This window comes from Podarcis tiliguerta (assembly GCF_965153285.1).
Source record: "Podarcis tiliguerta genome assembly, chromosome: 10".
NCBI lineage: Eukaryota > Metazoa > Chordata > Lepidosauria > Squamata > Lacertidae > Podarcis > Podarcis tiliguerta.
Window position 1 is genome coordinate 68,288,756 of NC_139543.1, and position 18,230 is coordinate 68,306,985.

At 48.1% G+C, this 18,230-nt stretch overlaps 1 protein-coding gene across 1 annotated transcript in view; it reads left to right on the forward strand.

The window, feature by feature from the left end:
• Positions 1–15,639, forward strand: part of LOC310658826 (uncharacterized protein) — a gene marked incomplete at its 5' end in the record, with an annotated part of 29,628 nt that extends 13,989 nt beyond the window's left edge. Inside the window, 6 exons of the mRNA XM_083401196.1 lie at positions 315–368; positions 7,964–8,035; positions 10,494–10,553; positions 12,000–12,035; positions 13,469–13,602; positions 15,603–15,639. Of these exons, the coding sequence (XP_083257322.1) occupies positions 315–368; positions 7,964–8,035; positions 10,494–10,553; positions 12,000–12,035; positions 13,469–13,531 (285 nt within the window). The 3' untranslated portion in view covers positions 13,532–13,602; positions 15,603–15,639. The remainder of the gene's footprint in view (positions 1–314; positions 369–7,963; positions 8,036–10,493; positions 10,554–11,999; positions 12,036–13,468; positions 13,603–15,602) is intronic.
• Positions 15,640–18,230: the final 2,591 nt, after the last annotated feature.

The following is an 18,230-nucleotide window of genomic DNA, read 5'->3' on the forward strand; positions in this document are numbered from 1 at the left end:
GCTCCTTCAGGTATACAGGACCAAGGCACTTGGAGGTCCAGCATCCTGTTCTCACCGTGGCCAACCAGATGCTCAAACGGGAAGCCCACAAGCAGGAACTGAGCGCAATAGTGCTCTCCCCACTGCGACATTTGGTTGACCCCTTTGAGAACATGATGCTGGACCAGAGGGGTCTCCCTCGGTCCGACTTGGCACCCAGGCTCTTCTTTCCTTCTTAAGTCACGATTCCCAAAATCAGCGCTGTGGTACCCTCGAACAATCCTCAGCTCAGATCCTGTGACTGAGGCAACAAAACGGTTCTTTGTTCCCCACAGGGACCTCGAGGGAAGAGCGGCGTCAAGGGAGAGAAAGGAGAAGCCGGAGATTTGGTGAGTGTGACCTTTCAGGGTGCGTTCAGGCAATAGGAATTTTGCGATAGTTTTCTAGATGATAATGCCAGCGCTTCTATCCCATTTTCTGATGTTCCTTTCACCTTGCAGTACCGGTTGTGTGTTGGAACCACAGGGGTTTTTTTTTACCGCTACACCAGCAGGTTGTGCTAAATTTCATTCGCACCAGTGGCCCTGGTGTGGCACAAACAACAGCGATGCTCCTCCCTTTCCGTACATGTTTGCTTCTGTCCCGGCCCTCAAAAACAGCAAGAAAGAACCGTAAAGCCCCAAATTTCGTCACCTGCAATTTTCCAGGTTGAGGGGGCTGCAAACACCCTCCCCCCAGATTCTAACAACATGGAAACAAGCATTAAATGTGCTGTCTTGTTAGCTTTCCAGATGTGGCTTTTGTGTTGTGTGAAAGCTCTGGTCCCAATGGGAAAATTTATGGAAAAATAATTGGAAACGAGACATCACCTTGCCAACAAAGGTCTATATAGTTCCCAGTAGTGATGTATGGAAGTGAGAGCTGGACCATAAAGAAGGCTGATCGCCGAAGAGCGGATGCTTTTGAATTCTGGTGCTGGAGGAGACTTGAGAGTCCCATGGACTGCAAGGAGATCAAACCTATCCATTCTGAAGGAAATCAGCCCTGAGTGCTCACTGGAAGGACAGATCCTGAAGCTGAGGCTCCAAAACTTTGGCCACCTCATGAGAAGAGAAGACGACTCCCTGGAAAAGACCCTGATGCTGGGAAAGATGGAGGGCACAAGGAGGCGGAGACGACAGAGGACGAGATGGTGGGACAGTGTTCTCGAAGCTACAAGCATGAGTTTGACCAAACTGCAGGAGGCTGTGGAAGACAGGTGTGCCTGCCATGCTCTGGTCCAGGGGGTCATGGAGAGTTGGACACGACTAAACGACTAAACAACAACAAAAGAGAGAATTTTCTAAAAATGCAGCACCGATGGTACTTAACACCTTGGAAACTCTCAAAGATGTACAAAGGGGTCCCAAGTAATCATTGGAGATGCGGAGACAGATCAGGCACTCTCTATCACATGTGGTGGCTATGTAATAAAATCCAGGTATTTTGGGAGAACACCCATTCAGAATTACAAGAAATGTTGAAAATCTCTTTTAACAGAAAACCAGAAGCCTATCTGCTGGGAATTGCAGATTTGGATATCCCACAAAAAATGAAGGGTATCTTTTTACATGCTACGGTTGCAGCAAGAGTTCTTATTGCGGCAAAATGGAAGAGTGATGAAATCCCCTCTATTCATGGATTCAGAAATTGACAGAATATGCGGAGCTAGATAGTTTATCAGAAAAAATAAAGAATAAACCAAAACAGGAATTTCTCTCAAAATGGGAGGTCGTTAAAGTATATTTGAAAAATAATTACAGTAGTTTAAACTCTGTCGCAGCATTCGAGTAATTTCAGTAGTAGCTTTAAGAAAGTCATCAGATTTAAGATAAATTAAGGATTAGTCAATGTGATGCGTGCCTCCTCCCTCCGTTGCTGCACTTAGCAGAGACACTCTCGAGGCCAGCCGCCATAAATTCCTTTCTTTATTGCTTTCCGACAAGATTACATGCAGAATAAACAAAGCGACCCGTCTCTCACGAGGCGTTGCTCTAACTACCTTTCTCTTTTCCCTCTCCCGCGAGACCAACAGAGCCAACGGCCCAGCCCCTTCCGTCTTTCCCTGTGACGTGGATCTCCCTCTCTCTGAAGCACCCCTTCCTCCCCAGACTCACTGCTCTCTTCTCTGTCCTCTGGGGACTCACTGCTGATCAGTGGAGACCTCTCTCTGTACCCTCTGATTCTCTCCTCCCTTGCTGCCTGCAGTTCCCTGACATCCACCCCCTCCTCAAGGGCCCCCCTCTCCTCCCTTTCCTGAGAAGAAGCCTCCCCCGATGCATTCTCCTCATGCTTCTCGGGTGTGAATCCTAGGAAAATCTCCTCCTCCTCCTCTTCGGTATCATCAAAAACGTTACCCCACCCTTTAACACCTGATGGACCCGGACGCTCTTCACTCACTCCTCCTCCCCCCTGCGTTTCCTCTTGGTCCGAGGCTGAGAACCCCTCAAAATCCTCTTCATCATCCGTCGGCCCAAACCCCCTCTCAGCGAACCTCCCTGCGGGTTGTGGCTTATGTGGAAATAGCTCGTGGAAGTCCTCCACTAAACCCTCCTCCGTGACCCAATCTGACGGTACCCATGTGTTATCTGAACTGGGAGCCCCCTCCCAAGCTACAAGATACTCCAGCTGATTACCCTTCCAAGGCGAGTCCAATATTTCCTCAATCTGGCGTCCCCGCTCCCTTTCCTCGACTTCTGGCGGTGGCACCTCCCCTTCCCTTCTGCCCGGCTGGTAAGCCGACAATAGCGACCGGTGGAACACGGGATGAATTTTCATGCTCTCGGGCAGCCTCAACTTAAAGGCCACTGGGTTGACTTGCTGTATGATTTCAAAGGGACCTACCCTCCTGGGTTTGAGTTTCTTACAACCCCCTTTCCAGGGCAAGCCTTGCGTGGATAACCACACCTTATCCCCCACCCGGAGGGTCTCCCCTTCCCTCCGATGCTTGTCTGCTTGCTTCTTGTATACCTCCTTGGCCCTCTCCAAGTTCAACTTCAGTTGCTGCTGAATTTCTTCCATTTCCTCCGCGAACTGTTCAGCGGCTGGCACACTCCACGATTCCTCCCCCCTCCCCAGGAAAGCCCTAGGATGGCACCCGTGATTTGCAAAGAACGGAGTCATCCCTGTGGACACATTCTCTGAGTTGTTGTATGCAAACTCCGCCAGCGCTAATTTGTCCACCCAATCGTTCTGCTTCTCCCCCACATAACAACGCAGGTACTGCTGTAATACTGCATTGACCCTCTCCGCCTGCCCATTGCTTTCGGGATGTCTGGCGGTGGTGAAACTTACCTCAACTTGCAACAAACTCATGAGTTTGCGCCAGAACCTGGAGGTAAATTGTGTCCCCCTATCCGAAATGACCCTCGAAGGGACCCCGTGCAACTTGAACACGTGCTCCACAAACAATTTGGCTGTCTCCTCAGCAGTTACCGCATGAGAACACGCCACAAAATGGCACATTTTGGTGAGTAGATCCACCACCACCAACACCGCTGTTTTCCCCTTGGACCGGGGCAGGTCAGTGATGAAGTCCACTGATACCACCTCCCATGGCCTCCCTGGTGTTGGCAGAGGCTCTAATAACCCTGCCGGAGCTGCCCTCTCCCCTTTGGCTCTCTGACAGGTCTCACACCCTCGCACATATTCCTTTACATCTTCCCGCACCTTAGGCCACCAAAATTCTCTGGTGACCAACAACATGGTCTTATGTTGCCCAAAGTGTCCTGCCGTCGAGCTGTCATGCAGTTGTCGGAGGATTCTGGCCCGGAGAGCTTCCCCTGGTACATACAAAGCCCCTCGATAAAACAGTAGCCCCCCTTTTCCCTCGAAACCTCCCTCAGCCCCTCTCCCTTGCCCAAGTTCATCCAACTTTCCTCTGGCAAAAGCATCGTCCCGCATCAAGCGTAGCAGTTCATCGTCCTTCACCAATGTTGCTCCGCAAGCCCACCTCTGCTTGGGGAACATGAACCGGGCTGTCGGCGGTCCTTCCTCTGCCAGATACTCGGGTTTACGGGATAAAGCGTCCGCCCTCACGTTCTGCTCACCTGGTACGTACTGAATCTTGAAGTTGAAATTGGCAAAGAACTGTGCCCAGCGTATTTGCCTCTGGCACATCACTCTCACCGTCCGCCAGTACTCCAAATTCTTATGATCCGTGCACACCTGTATCTGATGCTTCGCTCCAATCAAAAAATGCCGCCATTGCTTGAACGCAGACACAATAGCAAGCAATTCCTTATCATAGATACTATAGTTCACTTCCGATTTATTGAGCTTCCGGGAAAAGAAGGCACACGGACGCCACTCCCCCTCCCCATCTTGCTGCATGAGAACCGCTCCAATTGCTCGATCAGATGCATCTGTCTCCACGCGCAGTGGTAGTTCAGGGTCGACATGCAGCAGTTGTTCCTCGGAGGCGAAGACTCTCTTTAGACTCTCAAAGGCCCTCTGCGCCCCATCCGTCCATTCAAACTTCTTCTTGCCACTGAGGCAGTCCGTTATGGGGGTCGCCAGCCGTGCGAAGTCCTTGATGAACTTCCGGTAGAAGTTACTGAAGCCCAGGAACCGCTGAACATCCTTCCTCGTTTTGGGGCTTTTCCACTCCAGCACCGCTTTGACCTTCTCCGGGTCCATTGCCAGTCCCCTGTCCGACAGCCTATAGCCCAGGAACTCGACCTCTCTCGTGTGAAACTGACACTTCTCCAGCTTCACCCATAGGCTATGCTCCTTGAGCCTAGCTAGAACTTCCCACATGTCCTTAACGTGCTGTTCTTCATCTGGAGAGTAAATAAGTATGTCATCCAAAAATGCAGCGCAGTTTTTGTAGAGCAAAGGTCCCAACACGTGGTGCATGAAGGCTTGGAAGCACGGACTACCACACTGTAAACCGAAAGGCATAACAAGATATTCAAATGCCCCTAGTGGTGTGAACATGGTTGTCTTCCACTCATCCCCCTCTCACACCCTGATGAGATTGTAGGCTCCTCTCAAATCCAGTTTGGTGAAAATTTTCCCCTTTCGCACCCTCGCCAATACGTCATCAATTTTTGGCATTGGGAAGGCCATGGGGAGCGTCTGGGCGTTGATTCGCCTGAAATCCACGATAAGACGTTTATCTCGCGTCCCCTTTTTGTCCACAAAGAACACTGGGCTTCCGCCTACTGCCCTAGGTTCCCTAATGAAACCTCTCCTTAGGTTCTTGTCTATAAAAGCTCTTAAGTCCTCCATCTCCTGATCGGACATAGAGTACAGTTTTCCTGACGGCAACTTGGCCCCCGGGATCAAGTTGATCTGGCAATCGTAAGGCCTGTGCGGCGGCAGCCTGTCTGCCTCTCTTTCGCTGAAAACCTCTGCCAAGCCCATATATTCTGGAGGAATGCCGCCTTTCTCTCCTGCACCCGTAGCCACCACTCTGGCACTAGCAACTCGCGGCTCCTTTACCCCCAAACAGTTCTCCAAGCAATGCGCCGATCCAAACGTCAGGTTACGCTGATGCCAGGAGACCACCGGATCGTGCATGGCCAACCAACTCATGCCCAAAATGATGGGTGGGCCTGCCAGCGTGGCCACATGGAAAGCAATCGTTTCAGAATGTGTCGAAATCCTCATTCTCATGGGGAGGGGGGTTGATGGGTCACTTCCCCTCCCAAAAGTTCCCTCCCATCAATGGTGGTCACTTGTAGTGGAAAATCCAAAGGCAATAAGTGCAATTGGTGCTGCGCAGCGAACTCCCTGCTGAAGAAATTGGCACTCGCTCCTGAGTCCAACAGGGCATAGACCTCCATAGCCTGTCCATTGGGGAGATCCAGCAACACCCTCACAATTATGCCTGGTTGGGGACGTCCTGGTCGGGGCTCTGGTTCAGTTCCTTTCCTGCCTGGCTGCGGTTCTGCCCCATTCCCAGCCAGGCACTGGCGTTTCCCTGCTTTTGGACACCCCCCTCTTCCATCTGGGAGGAAGCCCCCACCATTCCCTGCCAGTTGCGACGTTCAGGACACACTCTGGCAAAGTGCCCTGGTTTCTGGCAGATAAAGCATTTCTTGGCAGCCTGCCTGTTTTCTGCCGCCTTGTGAACCGGCTGTTGAGCCTTTAAATCTTCCCGCGCGTGGGCAGAGTCAATTTCCATCGGCTCCGAGTGAGAGTGACCTTGCACTCCCTCACTTGGTATGCCAGGAATGTGATCACCATGGGAACGCCGGCCTTTGCTCTCAGCCTTCTCTAGCTGCCTCAGCTCCTGCCTGCTGCCCACAGCCAGAGCAGCCTTAACGAGGGAATTCAAGTCCTGGTGTCGGGGGCCCCTGGCAAGCTCATCTTTCACCTGAGAACTCAGTCCCGCCTTGAACAAAGCTTGCACAGGTTGAGAATCTAAGGTCCACCCAAGTTTATGAATCAGCATAGCAAATTGAGACCAGTACTCCCTCACAGTTGAGTTCCCCTGCCGGAGATCCAATAGCTGCTGCTGAGTCACATCCTCCTCAGAGCCAGATGAAAACATAATGTCCATGGCTTCCCAGAACTGCTTGAGATCGCTGAGCGCAGCATTGTGGCTAGCAAGCAGTGGTCGTACCCAATCTCGAGCTGCCCCCGTCAAATGGCCTATAAGGTACCCCACTTTGTCACCATCCCCAGCAAAAGCAGCTCCTTGCAGTTCCAGGGCATACTGCATGTCAAGTTTGAAGCCAGTGTATAATCTGGGGTCCCCATTGAATTTGCTTACCAGCGTCAAAGTCCGGTTCAGTGAGGCCCCTCCAGAAGCTGCTGCTGATCTGGCCCTGGCTTCTTCCAAGCGAACTCTTAATTCCTGTGATGTAGCCAATAAATCATTCCTCTCTTTTTCCAGCTGTGCAAGGCGAGCCTCCATCCTGCTTTTCCCCTTGCCGACACTCTCCTCTCGAGTGCCCATTAGCTGGGTTTTATGGAGTTAGAGCAATCTGTGATGCGTGCCTCCTCCCTCCGTTGCTGCACTTAGCAGAGACACTCTCGAGGCCAGCCGCCATAAATTCCTTTCTTTATTGCTTTCTGACAAGATTACATGCAGAATAAACAAAGCGACCCGTCTCTCACGAGGCGTTGCTCTAACTACTTTCTCTTTTCCCTCTCCCGCGAGACCAACAGAGCCAACGGCCCAGCCCCTTCCGTCTTTCCCTGTGACGTGGATCTCCCTCTCTCTGAAGCACCCCTTCCTCCCCAGACTCACTGCTCTCTTCTCTGTCCTCTGAGGACTCACTGCTGATCAGTGGAGACCTCTCTCTGTACCCTCTGATTCTCTCCTCCCTTGCTGCCTGCAGTTCCCTGACAGTCAAATTAGAATGAAAGTGTATATTGGCAACAAGCAATATATAATTGAAGTAAGTAATAGACGGGAGGTCGGGTCTATAGTTCAAAGACCAATTTTTGCTTTATGGTTTTGTAAATAATATTGTGTTCATTTTCATTTTCATTTGTATTTCTGTTTCTTCTTCTTCTTCTTCTTCTTCTTCTTTTTCTTTCTTCTTGGTGTATCAACAAAAAATCAAATAAAAAAATTATTAAGAAAAGAAAAGAAAGCAAGCTCTGGTCTTGGTTCCTGCTTTGCAGGGACTTGACCCTAGATGACCCCTAGTCTCCCTTCCACCTCTCCAATTCTGTGGTTCCAAATATGATGCTGAACTAGATCTGGCATTCTAGCAACCTAACCCGAGGGCAGGATTTCTTGTTTCTGCTGCCTTGCCAATCTACAGCAAACCACCTGGCACCTTTTCCTTGCTCACCTGGCTCCAAGCCACAGGTGGGGAGCCTGTGCCCTCCTGAGATTGCTGGACTGCAACTCCCATCAATACTGGCAAGGTGGATAGAGACAATCGTTTGCTTCTGAGTTTGGCCTGGTGTGCAGGTACAACAGGTGTCGAAACCTTTCCGTCTTTCCTAATCTGTTTTGTATTATTATTTTTTTAATTTACAGGGGAAAGCTGGCTTACCTGGCCCGATAGGGCTCGATGGTATTCCTGGAGCTTCTGGACCAAAAGGCGAAAAGGTACTGCTTTCATTAGTGTGAAAAGCTGTGGAACAACCCGTTGGTTATTTTGCAGATTAGCTGTGCTGCAGAAGGCGTGCTGGGGAGACAACACATTCAAGAAACGCAAAAGTAACTTTTGCTTGGTTTTTAATAACAAAAACTCCTTTTACACTATATTATATCAATAAGTATGATCCATCATACTTATTAGCGCGGGTGGCGCTGTGGGCAAAAGCCTCAGTGCCTAGGGCTTGCCGATCGAAAGGTTGGCGGGGGTGCGCTCCGTGGCGGGGTGCGCTCCTGTTGCTCAGTCCCAGCGCCTGCCAACCTAGCAGTTCGAAAGCTCCCCTGGGTGCAAGTAGATAATTAGGGACCGCTTACTGGCGGGAAGGTAAACGGCGTTTCCGTGTGCTGCGCTGGCTCGCCAGATGCAGCTTTGTCACGCTGGCCACGTGACCCGGAAGTGTCTCTGGACAGCGCTGGCCCCTGGCCTCTTGAGTGAGATGGGCGCACAACCCTAGAGTCTGTCAAGACTGGCCCGTATGGGCAGGTGATACCTTTACCTTTACCTTTATGACCCATCCACCAAGCCATTCAGCGGGGTACTGAGAGAGCTACCAGTTGCTCTTTATATACTGTATCCAATTGCTGACACAGCTTAATTACCACAGCTTAACAGCATCTGCTATACTGCTTCACAGCTGTAAAACTAGGTCATGTTATTTGCTCTGGCCTTTACACATCTTGTGAAACAATAATGGACCTTAATATTTAAAGAAACCATTCAACATGGCCTTCCTGGGAAGATCTGCTGGGATCAATCTACCTGTATTGGACACAAGCATAAATCGATGGGAACACTTTTTCTCCCTTTGTCGTGACACTAGAATTTGCAGAACATCCAACGGAGCTGGATGCTGGGAGATTTGGAACAGATAAGAGTCTTTCTTCACACAGTACAAACTATGGAACTCAATCCCTCAGTAGGCAAGGATGGTTTCAGAAGAGGATTTGACAAATTCATAGAGAGACCTGTTGATGGCTGCGAGCCATGATGGCTCTACTTGTTGGGATACTGCCAGGGAGACCCCACGTCGTCTCCGGACCTCCATTGATCTCCCATAGACACGCAGTATCAGCAATTAGTGACACGAGCTCTAGAAATAGCTTGCCACATTCCAGAACCGATGCACGCTCTATCAGCAGATAATGCACACAGCGGAAGATGCACCCAGGAGAGCATGATTTACAAGTTTATTCAGCGTTGATCAGAACAAAGAAAAACATGACTGCCTGCTTCAGATGTCTCCGGCAGAGAGAGAGAAACGAAAGCAAAGACACAACATAAACATCCTGTGAAAACAGGAAATGCGCAGACTCTGTGACTCACAAAGCCTGCTCCCTTTTAAGGTCGAACAGAAATATCCTAACACTACTCTGCTTCTGAATGCCACAGGAGGGGAGAGGGGTCTTGTGTTCAAATCCTGCTTGCTGGTTTTCCACAGGCGTCTGGTTGGATACTGTGAGAACAGGATGCTGGACTAGATGGGCCATCAGACTGATCCAGCAGGCTATTCCTGTGTTCTTCTGAGCATAGCAAGTTGCCTTATACTGAGCCAGGCCATTGGTCTGGCCAGCTCAATACTGCCTACACTGACTGGCAGCAGCTGTCCAGGGTTTTAGTCTGGGGTCTCTCTCCCAGCCCTGCCTGGCAATGCTGAGGATTGAAGCTTGGGCCTTCTGCATGCACAGCAGATACTCTGCAACTGAGCTATGATCCTTCCCCAAAGATTTACTGCTTTCTGAAGGATGTGTCCTGTTCTATTCCCCCTCTGTTTCTGATGTTCTTATTGCAGATGTTAATATTGCATAGCGTGAAGCTACTGGATGCATAAAAACGCACTCCTTTTGGAATAAAACACTGTCCAGACCCATAAGTATTGTTAAAAACCCTACTTATGGAACTTTCTTCAAAACAGAACAAAACTCCCTTCAAGATGGTGATTTGTAATTGAATACCTTAATCATGTGATCTAAGTTTAAACACTCACGTGTTACTGCAGAGAATATTCCCAGTTAATCGCTAACTCAGTTAGACCTCAGGAAGCTCTTAGTATGCTGTCATGGAAAATCCCCAGTGTTAGCAATACACGTACAGGCTCTCTCCATTTCAATGTCAATTAAACAATTATGAATGAATGAATTTTTATTGCTAAAATCTATAAGCCGTCACAATTGGATCAAACAATTATACTTAACAGTTCATGCAGTGAGTGCTGTTGCTTGTGCAGCCCAAACAGTAGCACCCAAGCCCAAGAGGGATGGATCAGCAGGCTTGAGGAAAGCCCAAGGTTTGCAGAAGTATCACATATTGTTTCAGGAAGTACAAATTAGGTAGATCCGTCTCTCAGTGCAAACCAAGTCAACTGCCACACACTTCCAGTGTTCTGAATGTGCTTCCCTTCTTCTTTTTCAGGGCGAGGTAGGACTTGGCCTTTCAGGAACTCCTGGTTTAAAGGGAGCAGAAGGAGACAAGGTGGGTTTTATCTCTGGGACAAATTTCTCGTTCAAAACAAAGAGGTCCAAGGCAGCTCATGGAATGCTGAAAAGTGTCTGTTTTGTAACACTTAACCTGAACTCTTTGTGTGGCGGGTTCTAATAGGTAGGAGAAAATTACCCCTCCCATGGTGAGTTGATCAGAGTTTAAATTCCCATTCTTAGCAGCAAATTGAAACATCAAATTAGGCTGTAAAGCCGTCTTTTGAACAGGCCCAGCTACGAAGGAGTCTGGCTCCCCCTTTTCTTATCCCACTTAACAAAGAATCAGACAAGGAGACTGTAAAGTAAGTTTAAAATTGGATTTACTTACTCATAGTCTTGCATGGTTCTCAGCTACAGTAGCATTAAAAACTATGCAGGCAAAATGCTTATATTGGCCACAGTGATCCATGCGGCGGTCACCTCCAGGCTTGACTACTGTAATTCGCTCTACGCGGGGCTGCCCTTGAAGCTGTCCCAGAAATTCCAGCGGGTGCAGAATGTTGCAGCGAGGCTCCTCATGGGGTCTCTGCCATGGGAGCATATTCACCCAGTGCTTTTCAAGCTGCACTGGCTCCCGGTGGAGTACAGGGTCAGATTTAAGGTGCTGCTTTTGACCTTTAAAGCCCTTCACAGCCTAGGACCCTCGTACCTACTGGACCGCCTCTCCCGGTATGCCCCACGGAGAGCCTCAAGGTCCATAAATAGCAACACCCTAGAGGTCCTGGGCCCTAAGGAAGTTAGATTGGCTTCAACCAGAGCCAGGGCCTTTTCAACACTGGCTCCGGCCTGGTGGAACGCTCTGCCTCATGAGACCAGGGCCCTGCAGGATCTGATTTCTTTCCGCAGGGCCTGTAAGACAGAGTTGTTCCGCCTGGCCTTTGGCTTGGAGCCAATTTGATTCCCTCACCCCTCTTTCTTTTTTTCCTTTCCTTCTCCTCCTGCGATGAGGCTACATTTTAATATTTTAATGTTTCATTATTTTAATGTTGTATTTTAATTTTGTTTTTAAGTTGTAATCATTCAACTTGTTTTTATTATTGCTTGTAAGCCGCTCTGAGCCGGGCCTTGGCTGGGGAGGGCGGGGTATAAATAACAATTATTATTATTATTATTATTATTATTATTACAGTAGAAGCAGTCTCAGGCATTTGTCTGAGCTGGAGCAAGTTAAGGGCATGTCTTTCTCCATTGCTGGTCAATGGAAGAGAGAGGGAGAGGGAAGGAACAGGAAATACTTATTGATTCTTCCTGATCAAAAGAGGAGGGGAAATGACATCACACAGGGCCCTCTCTACCCATCACATTTCTATGGTCTGAATCTCTGCCTATCAGCAGTACAGCTCTATGGTTGTACACCCCTAAACTTACTAAGTAGCAAGCATATAAATTGTTGGATTGGGCTGCTAAATCTCCCAAACTCCTGTCTCTGTTTCTTTTTCAGGGAGCGACAGGACTTCCTGGATCCCAAGGGCAGAAGGTGGGTTTTGAATGATGCATTGTCAAATCTGACCGAACGTGGCTGAGATCAGGAAGCGGTAGCAGCTTCATTTTTTGTAAGGAGGCCTCTTGGTTAATTGCATTTATAATCTGATTTCTGAGTTAGAATGCTGCAATGTCCTATACATTGAAGTGCTGCCCTTGAAGATAGTTCAGAAACTGTAGCTGGGGCAGAATTCAGTCGCCAGATTGCTAACAGGGACCAGGTGGTCAAATTTATGCCCTGGGCGCTGATTCATTTCTGGGCTCAATTCAAAATGCTGGTTTTGCCCTGAACATTGTTGTTGTTTAGTCGTTTAGTCGTGTCCGACTCTTCGTGACCCCATGGACCAGATCACGCCAGGCACTCCTGTCTTCCACTGCCTCCCGCAGTTTGGTCAAACTCATGCTGGTAGCTTCAGAAACACTATCCAACCATCTCGTCCTCTGTCGTCCCCTTCTCCTTGTGCCCTCCATCTTTCCCAGCATCAGGGTCTTTTCCAGGGAGTCTTCTCTTCTCATGAGGTGGCTAAAGTCTTCAGGATCTGTCCTTCCAGTGAGCACTCAGGGCTGATTTCCTTAAGAATGGATAGGTTGGATCTTCTTCCAGTCCAAGAGTCTCAAGAGTCTCCTCCAGTCCAAGAGTCTCAGGAGTCTCAAGAGTCTCCTCCAGCACCAGAATTCAAAAGCATCCATTCTTCGGCGATCAGCCTTCTTTATGGTCCAGCTCTCAGTTCCATACATCACTACTGAGAAAACCATAGCTTTAACTATACGGACCTTTGTTGGCAAGGTGATGTCTCTACTTTTTAAGAACATAGAACATAAGAACATAGAACATAAGAACATCCCTGAACATAGGATGCTGCTTTAGAATGAGTCAGATCACTGGTCCATCCGGCTCAATATTGCACTACACTGGCTGGCAGCAACTCTCCAGTATTCCAGGCAGGAGTCTTTCCCAGGAGTCTTGAGTTTGGGCAGTGGGTTGGGGAGAGGGTATTTTTCTGCCTGAGTGAAGAGCTTTTAGTTTGCAGTTGTTGATTTTAATATTTTCTTGAAGGGTGTTGTATGGACACTATGTGAGTCACTTTAAAGGTTAATCCTCAGCTCCATTTGCCCCCCTACCCCCTACCCATCTCTAGTGCTGAATTGGAACAAACAGCCATCAGGTTTTCTGCGAATTGCCTTTTGATCTGATTTAACTTAAAGTCTATTAACTTTCTCCAATTAATTCTCACCTTCTCTCTTTCTTTCTCTGGTGCATATGAGGAGGGCTGAATGCTTTAAGAAATAATTTCAAATATAATTTTTAATTTTATTCCAAATAACGGGAGGGGGGGTTGAATCCACTTCATATTACCCTATTTAGTTCAGACCTCTGCAATGAGAAATGACTTGCTGGAGATAACAGCTTCCTTTTTCTCTCCTTAGGGTGAACAAGGCATGCCAGGCGCAGAAGGACCAACAGGCTTGAGGGTAGGAATGCCAGGGTAACAATGTGGCTGGTGTTTTCGAACGGGAAAAGCGAACAAAACGCTGAAGGCAAGGCAGCCTTTGCCAGCTTGGTGTGTTTCAGATATTTTGGATTACAACATTCTGGGTTGTGTCTGGGCTGCACCACTAGTGGTGGTAGACCCCATGACTGATTGCTCTTCCATACAATAACTCCCCCCCAAAAAACTCATATTTCAAGGATAAGGCTTGGCTATAATATTTAGATGGAAGGGACCCCGTGGGTCATCTAATCCAACCCCCTGCTGTGCAGGAATCAAAGCTAAAGAATTCCAAGCAAGTGGCCATCTAACCTCTGGTTGAAAACCTCCAGTGAAGGAGAGAAAACCACCTTCCAAGGGAGTCTGTTCTAGAAGAAGAAGAAGAGTTTGGATTTGATAACCCGCTTTATCACTACCCTAAGGAGTCTCAAAGAGACGTGGGTGGCGCTGTGGGTTAAACCACAGAGCCTAGGACTTGCTGATCAGAAGGTTGGCGGTTCAAATCCCCATGACGGGGTGAGCTCCTGTTGCTTGGTCCCTGCTCCTGCCAACCTAGCAGTTCGAAAGCACGTCAAAGTGGAAGTAGATAAATAGGTAACGTTCCAGCGGGAAGGTAAACGGCATTTCCGTGTGCTGCTCTGGTTCACCAGAAGCGGCTCAATCATGCTGGCCACATGACCCGGAAGCTGTACGCTGGCTCCCTCGGCCAATAAAGCGAGATGAGTGCCACAACCCCAGAGTCGTCCGCGACTGGACCTAACGGTCAGGGTCCCTTTAAGGAGTCTCAAAGCGGCTAACACTCTCCTTTCCCTTCCTCCCCCATAACAAACACTCTGTGAGGTGAGTGGGGCTGAGAGACTTCAGAGAAGTGAGACTGGCCCAAGGTCACCCAGCAGCTGCATGTGGAGGAGCGGAGACTCGAACCCGGTTCACCAGATTACGAGTCCACTGCTCTTAACCACTACACCATGCTGGCTTTCTACTGTTCTACTGTCTTGATAGCACAAGGATGGAAGAATGGGGAAATCCCAATGAAAGAACAGTGGCAAGAGAAACTGATGAGCTATGCAGAGTTGGCTAAATTGACATACAAATTGCGACAACAAGGACAACTGCGACTTTAAGGAGGAATGGGAGCTTTTTACAACTTATCTAAAAAAACAACAAAATGAATTGGACTGCTTGGCAGGTTTTGAATAAACATACACAAATTTATTGGTTGAATTTATTAGTAGGTAGATAATGTAGGGACGCGGGTGGCGCTGTGGGTTAAAGCCTCAGCACCTAGGACTTGCCGATCAAAAGGTCGGCGGTTCGAATCCCCGCGGCGGGGTCCCAGCGCCTGCCAACCTAGCAGTTCGAAAGCACCTTCGGGTGCAAGTAGATAAATAGGTAAACGGCGTTCCGTGTGCTGCGCTGGCTCGCCAGATGCAGCTTTGTCACACTGGCCACGTGACCCGGAAGTGTCTTCGGACAGCGCTGGCTCCCGGCCTTTAGAGTGAGATGAGCGCACAACCCTAGAGTCTGGCAAGACTGGCCCCTACGGGCAGGGGTACCTTTACCTTTTAATGTAAGGACATGTATAATTTTATAACATGCAGAGAGTAATGTGTGCTGAGAAATCAGAGGAACTGAGGGAAGTCTCAGGGGCGGGGTTTGAAGGGGGGGGAAAGGGGGAAAATAATGAATATAATATCTTTTGATAATTTGCTATACCGAATTAGTTAATAAAAACTTTTTTAAAAAGAAAACAAGCTTGCCCCATCTTCCTGGGACAGCACTTCAGATGTTGGAAGATGGTCATCACATCACTTTTTTTCAAATTATATATTAAAGAACATCGAGGCCTAAATAACAGTTCTTGTCCAGCACAAGAACGAGAGTCCTGACCGTTGCTCAGACCTGAGTTCCGGGTGCACAGCCCACACCTGCCCCCCTCAGTGAGGAAAAAAATCCCACTGTCCCTTTTCCTGCAAAGCGTGTAGTGTGAGATGTTTGCAAGTTAACCTCATTATGCCAATGGATTTTGCTGTGAACAATGGTGTTTTGTGCTATCTTCTTTTTCAATCTAGGGCAAAAAAGGCCAAGATGGTGTCAAAGGAGAAAAGGTGAGGTTTCTATTACTTTCAGCCAGAAACTTTCTAGGGTAGCACAACCACAACAGTACTGTAGAACAAAGAGTGAGTGGTGGAGGGGCCCCCCAAACTTTAGCATCTGCCAATCTTATTTATCACTTAATTTATTTATTGGCTTTCACATATTACATTACAATACAGATGTACCAAAGCTAACACCATTTCCTCCCCATCCCCCAATACATTTACATTTATATTTCCTCAATCCATCATATTATTCTTTTCTCCCTCCTCCAACTTCCCTCCACCCCCACTCGATTTCCTCCACATTATACAATTTAGAATCTTTGCATTCTACAGTCTTCTCAAGTCATCTATATATTCTTATTATCTTTCCTTACTGATTTTTCTTCCATCCAATACTTCACATTTTAATCTAGGCATATTAGCATGTCTTTTTTTTTGAGCATCTGCCAATCTTATATGGAGGGTCTCCATCTTGCTCTGTTATATATTAGTTGCAACCCTATAGCTGCTCATTGCTTGTCACAGATTTCTTCTTTCTTCTCCTTTGGCAATTCCTCATAGCCGAGTAAGATTGTCTTCCATGAACACAGTCTTAATAGTGAGTCCATAAATGACTGTGGAGGCTAATTCTGGACCTACACGTCCTTCCACAGTGGGGACATTGGTTTCCAGGTGGGAGTTGATCACAGTGAGGGTTTGCCAAGCATGCCTTCCTCTTAGTACATTTCTCCCTTTCGTCCTGAGTTCGAGCATCTTCAAAGCCCACGACACCTTTGGTAAAGGCTGTTCTCCAGTTGGAGCACTCGCAGGCAAGTGTTTTCCAGTTGTCAGTGTTTATACTACATTTCTTAAGATTTGCCTTGAGAGAGTCTTTAAACCTCTTTTGTTGACCACCAGCATTACGCTTTCCATTTTTAAGTTCGGAATAGAGTAGTTGCTTTGGAAGACGATCATCAGGCATCCGAACATCATCAGACTGTCCCGCACATGGCAGTGCAGGTGTGCAATTAGCTGAGTGGGTTCAGATGTGTGTGTTTTGGGTGACCCTTGAAATGCCACTCTCACCATCACCACCCTCCACCAATGCACCCTGCAACTGCTTCACACTGCAAACCATAAGCATGTTAGGTTTCTGTTTATGCCACTGTGCAGTTCTTGGAGTCACAAGACTCTGTTTACATTCCAGACTGTTGGAAGTCTCACGGGAGACGGATGTTGATGTTACTGGTTTCCTGTTTCTTTGTTCCAGTTGGTTCTCTGACTTCACAGAGAGCAGATGTATATTCTTTTCTGTCCTGCGTAGTTAGAAATAAAACATAGCAATGTAGCTCATATTTCTCGTCCTTCTGCTGCTGTTTGTATACTCTGCAGAACGGGAACGTGCCTGAAGCCTCATCAAAGGCTTAGGTCATTGATCATTGTAGGAGGAGATTCCGAAGGCTCGACTGGAGGAGTAGCTCAGACAAACGGAGTTCCAACACAGCAGAGGATGGCTTCTTAGCTCAGGGGTTCAGAACTTGTGGTCTTCCAGATCTTGTTGGACTGCAACTCCCATCAGGCTCAGCAGGCTAGCATGGCCAATGATGAGGAATGATGGGAGTTGGAATCCAACAACATCTGAAGGCCCCCGGATCCCCTCTGTCTGTTAAATGAATGCAGACTACAAGTATCCATTGTGGGCTAGATGCTTACCGTACTTTTCCATGCATAAGCCTATGTTTTTTTCCTTTAAAAATCATGCTAAAATGTGGGGGTCGTCTTATACATGGGTAGTGCATAGGGTGGGCATTTGATTGGTTGCTGCCACAGCTGTTGGCAACTATTGTGTGTGAGGGCCCGTAACCGTTGTCAGGGGTTCAGCCTACACTCGAATAGGACTCTGGCAGAGACACATGCCCGACTGGCACATTCTCTCCCTCCTGGCCGATCGTTTGGGAGCTTCATAAGCTTTCTTCATCCCGAACATCACAGCGACCGATGCCAACCGACACCAGCACACTTAGGGATCCGCAGAGTGTTTGCAGTTTGCGTAACAGAATCCCAGCAACTCAGCATTTTGGCTAATCTACTTTATTTACATACACAAGGAGCACTACAACATGGCTCCCTCTCTCTCTAGCATCAGGCAGCAAAGAAAAAAAGAACAAAGGACAATAGTCCCACTTCACGGAACACAGTAACACAAACATCCTGTTTCCATCACTTCCCACTCTGTGGAGTCAAAACATATACCGTCATGTGAAAGACAAAAATCCCATGACTGCAATCATGGAGCAGGAATTCTAACATGTTATTGGTTGCTGCATCAATGGGTAGTGTTGATTGGCTGACGCTCCAGCAGTTGGGCGGGCGATTGGCAGCTTCTGTCGGTGCTGGGAGAGACGGGAGGTGGTCTTTGAGACGCTTGCAGGTGAGCGATTTTCGGCAATCCCCCCCCCCCCAAAGAAAGCTCAACAACTCTGTGCCATCTCTTCCCATTTTCTTAAATTTGAGACCACCAAAATAGGAGGCGTCTTATACATGGGGGCATCTTATAGACAGAAAAGTACGGTATGTGTTTTTGTAGCATAGAATGAGAATCTGCGGTCTGTCTTTTGC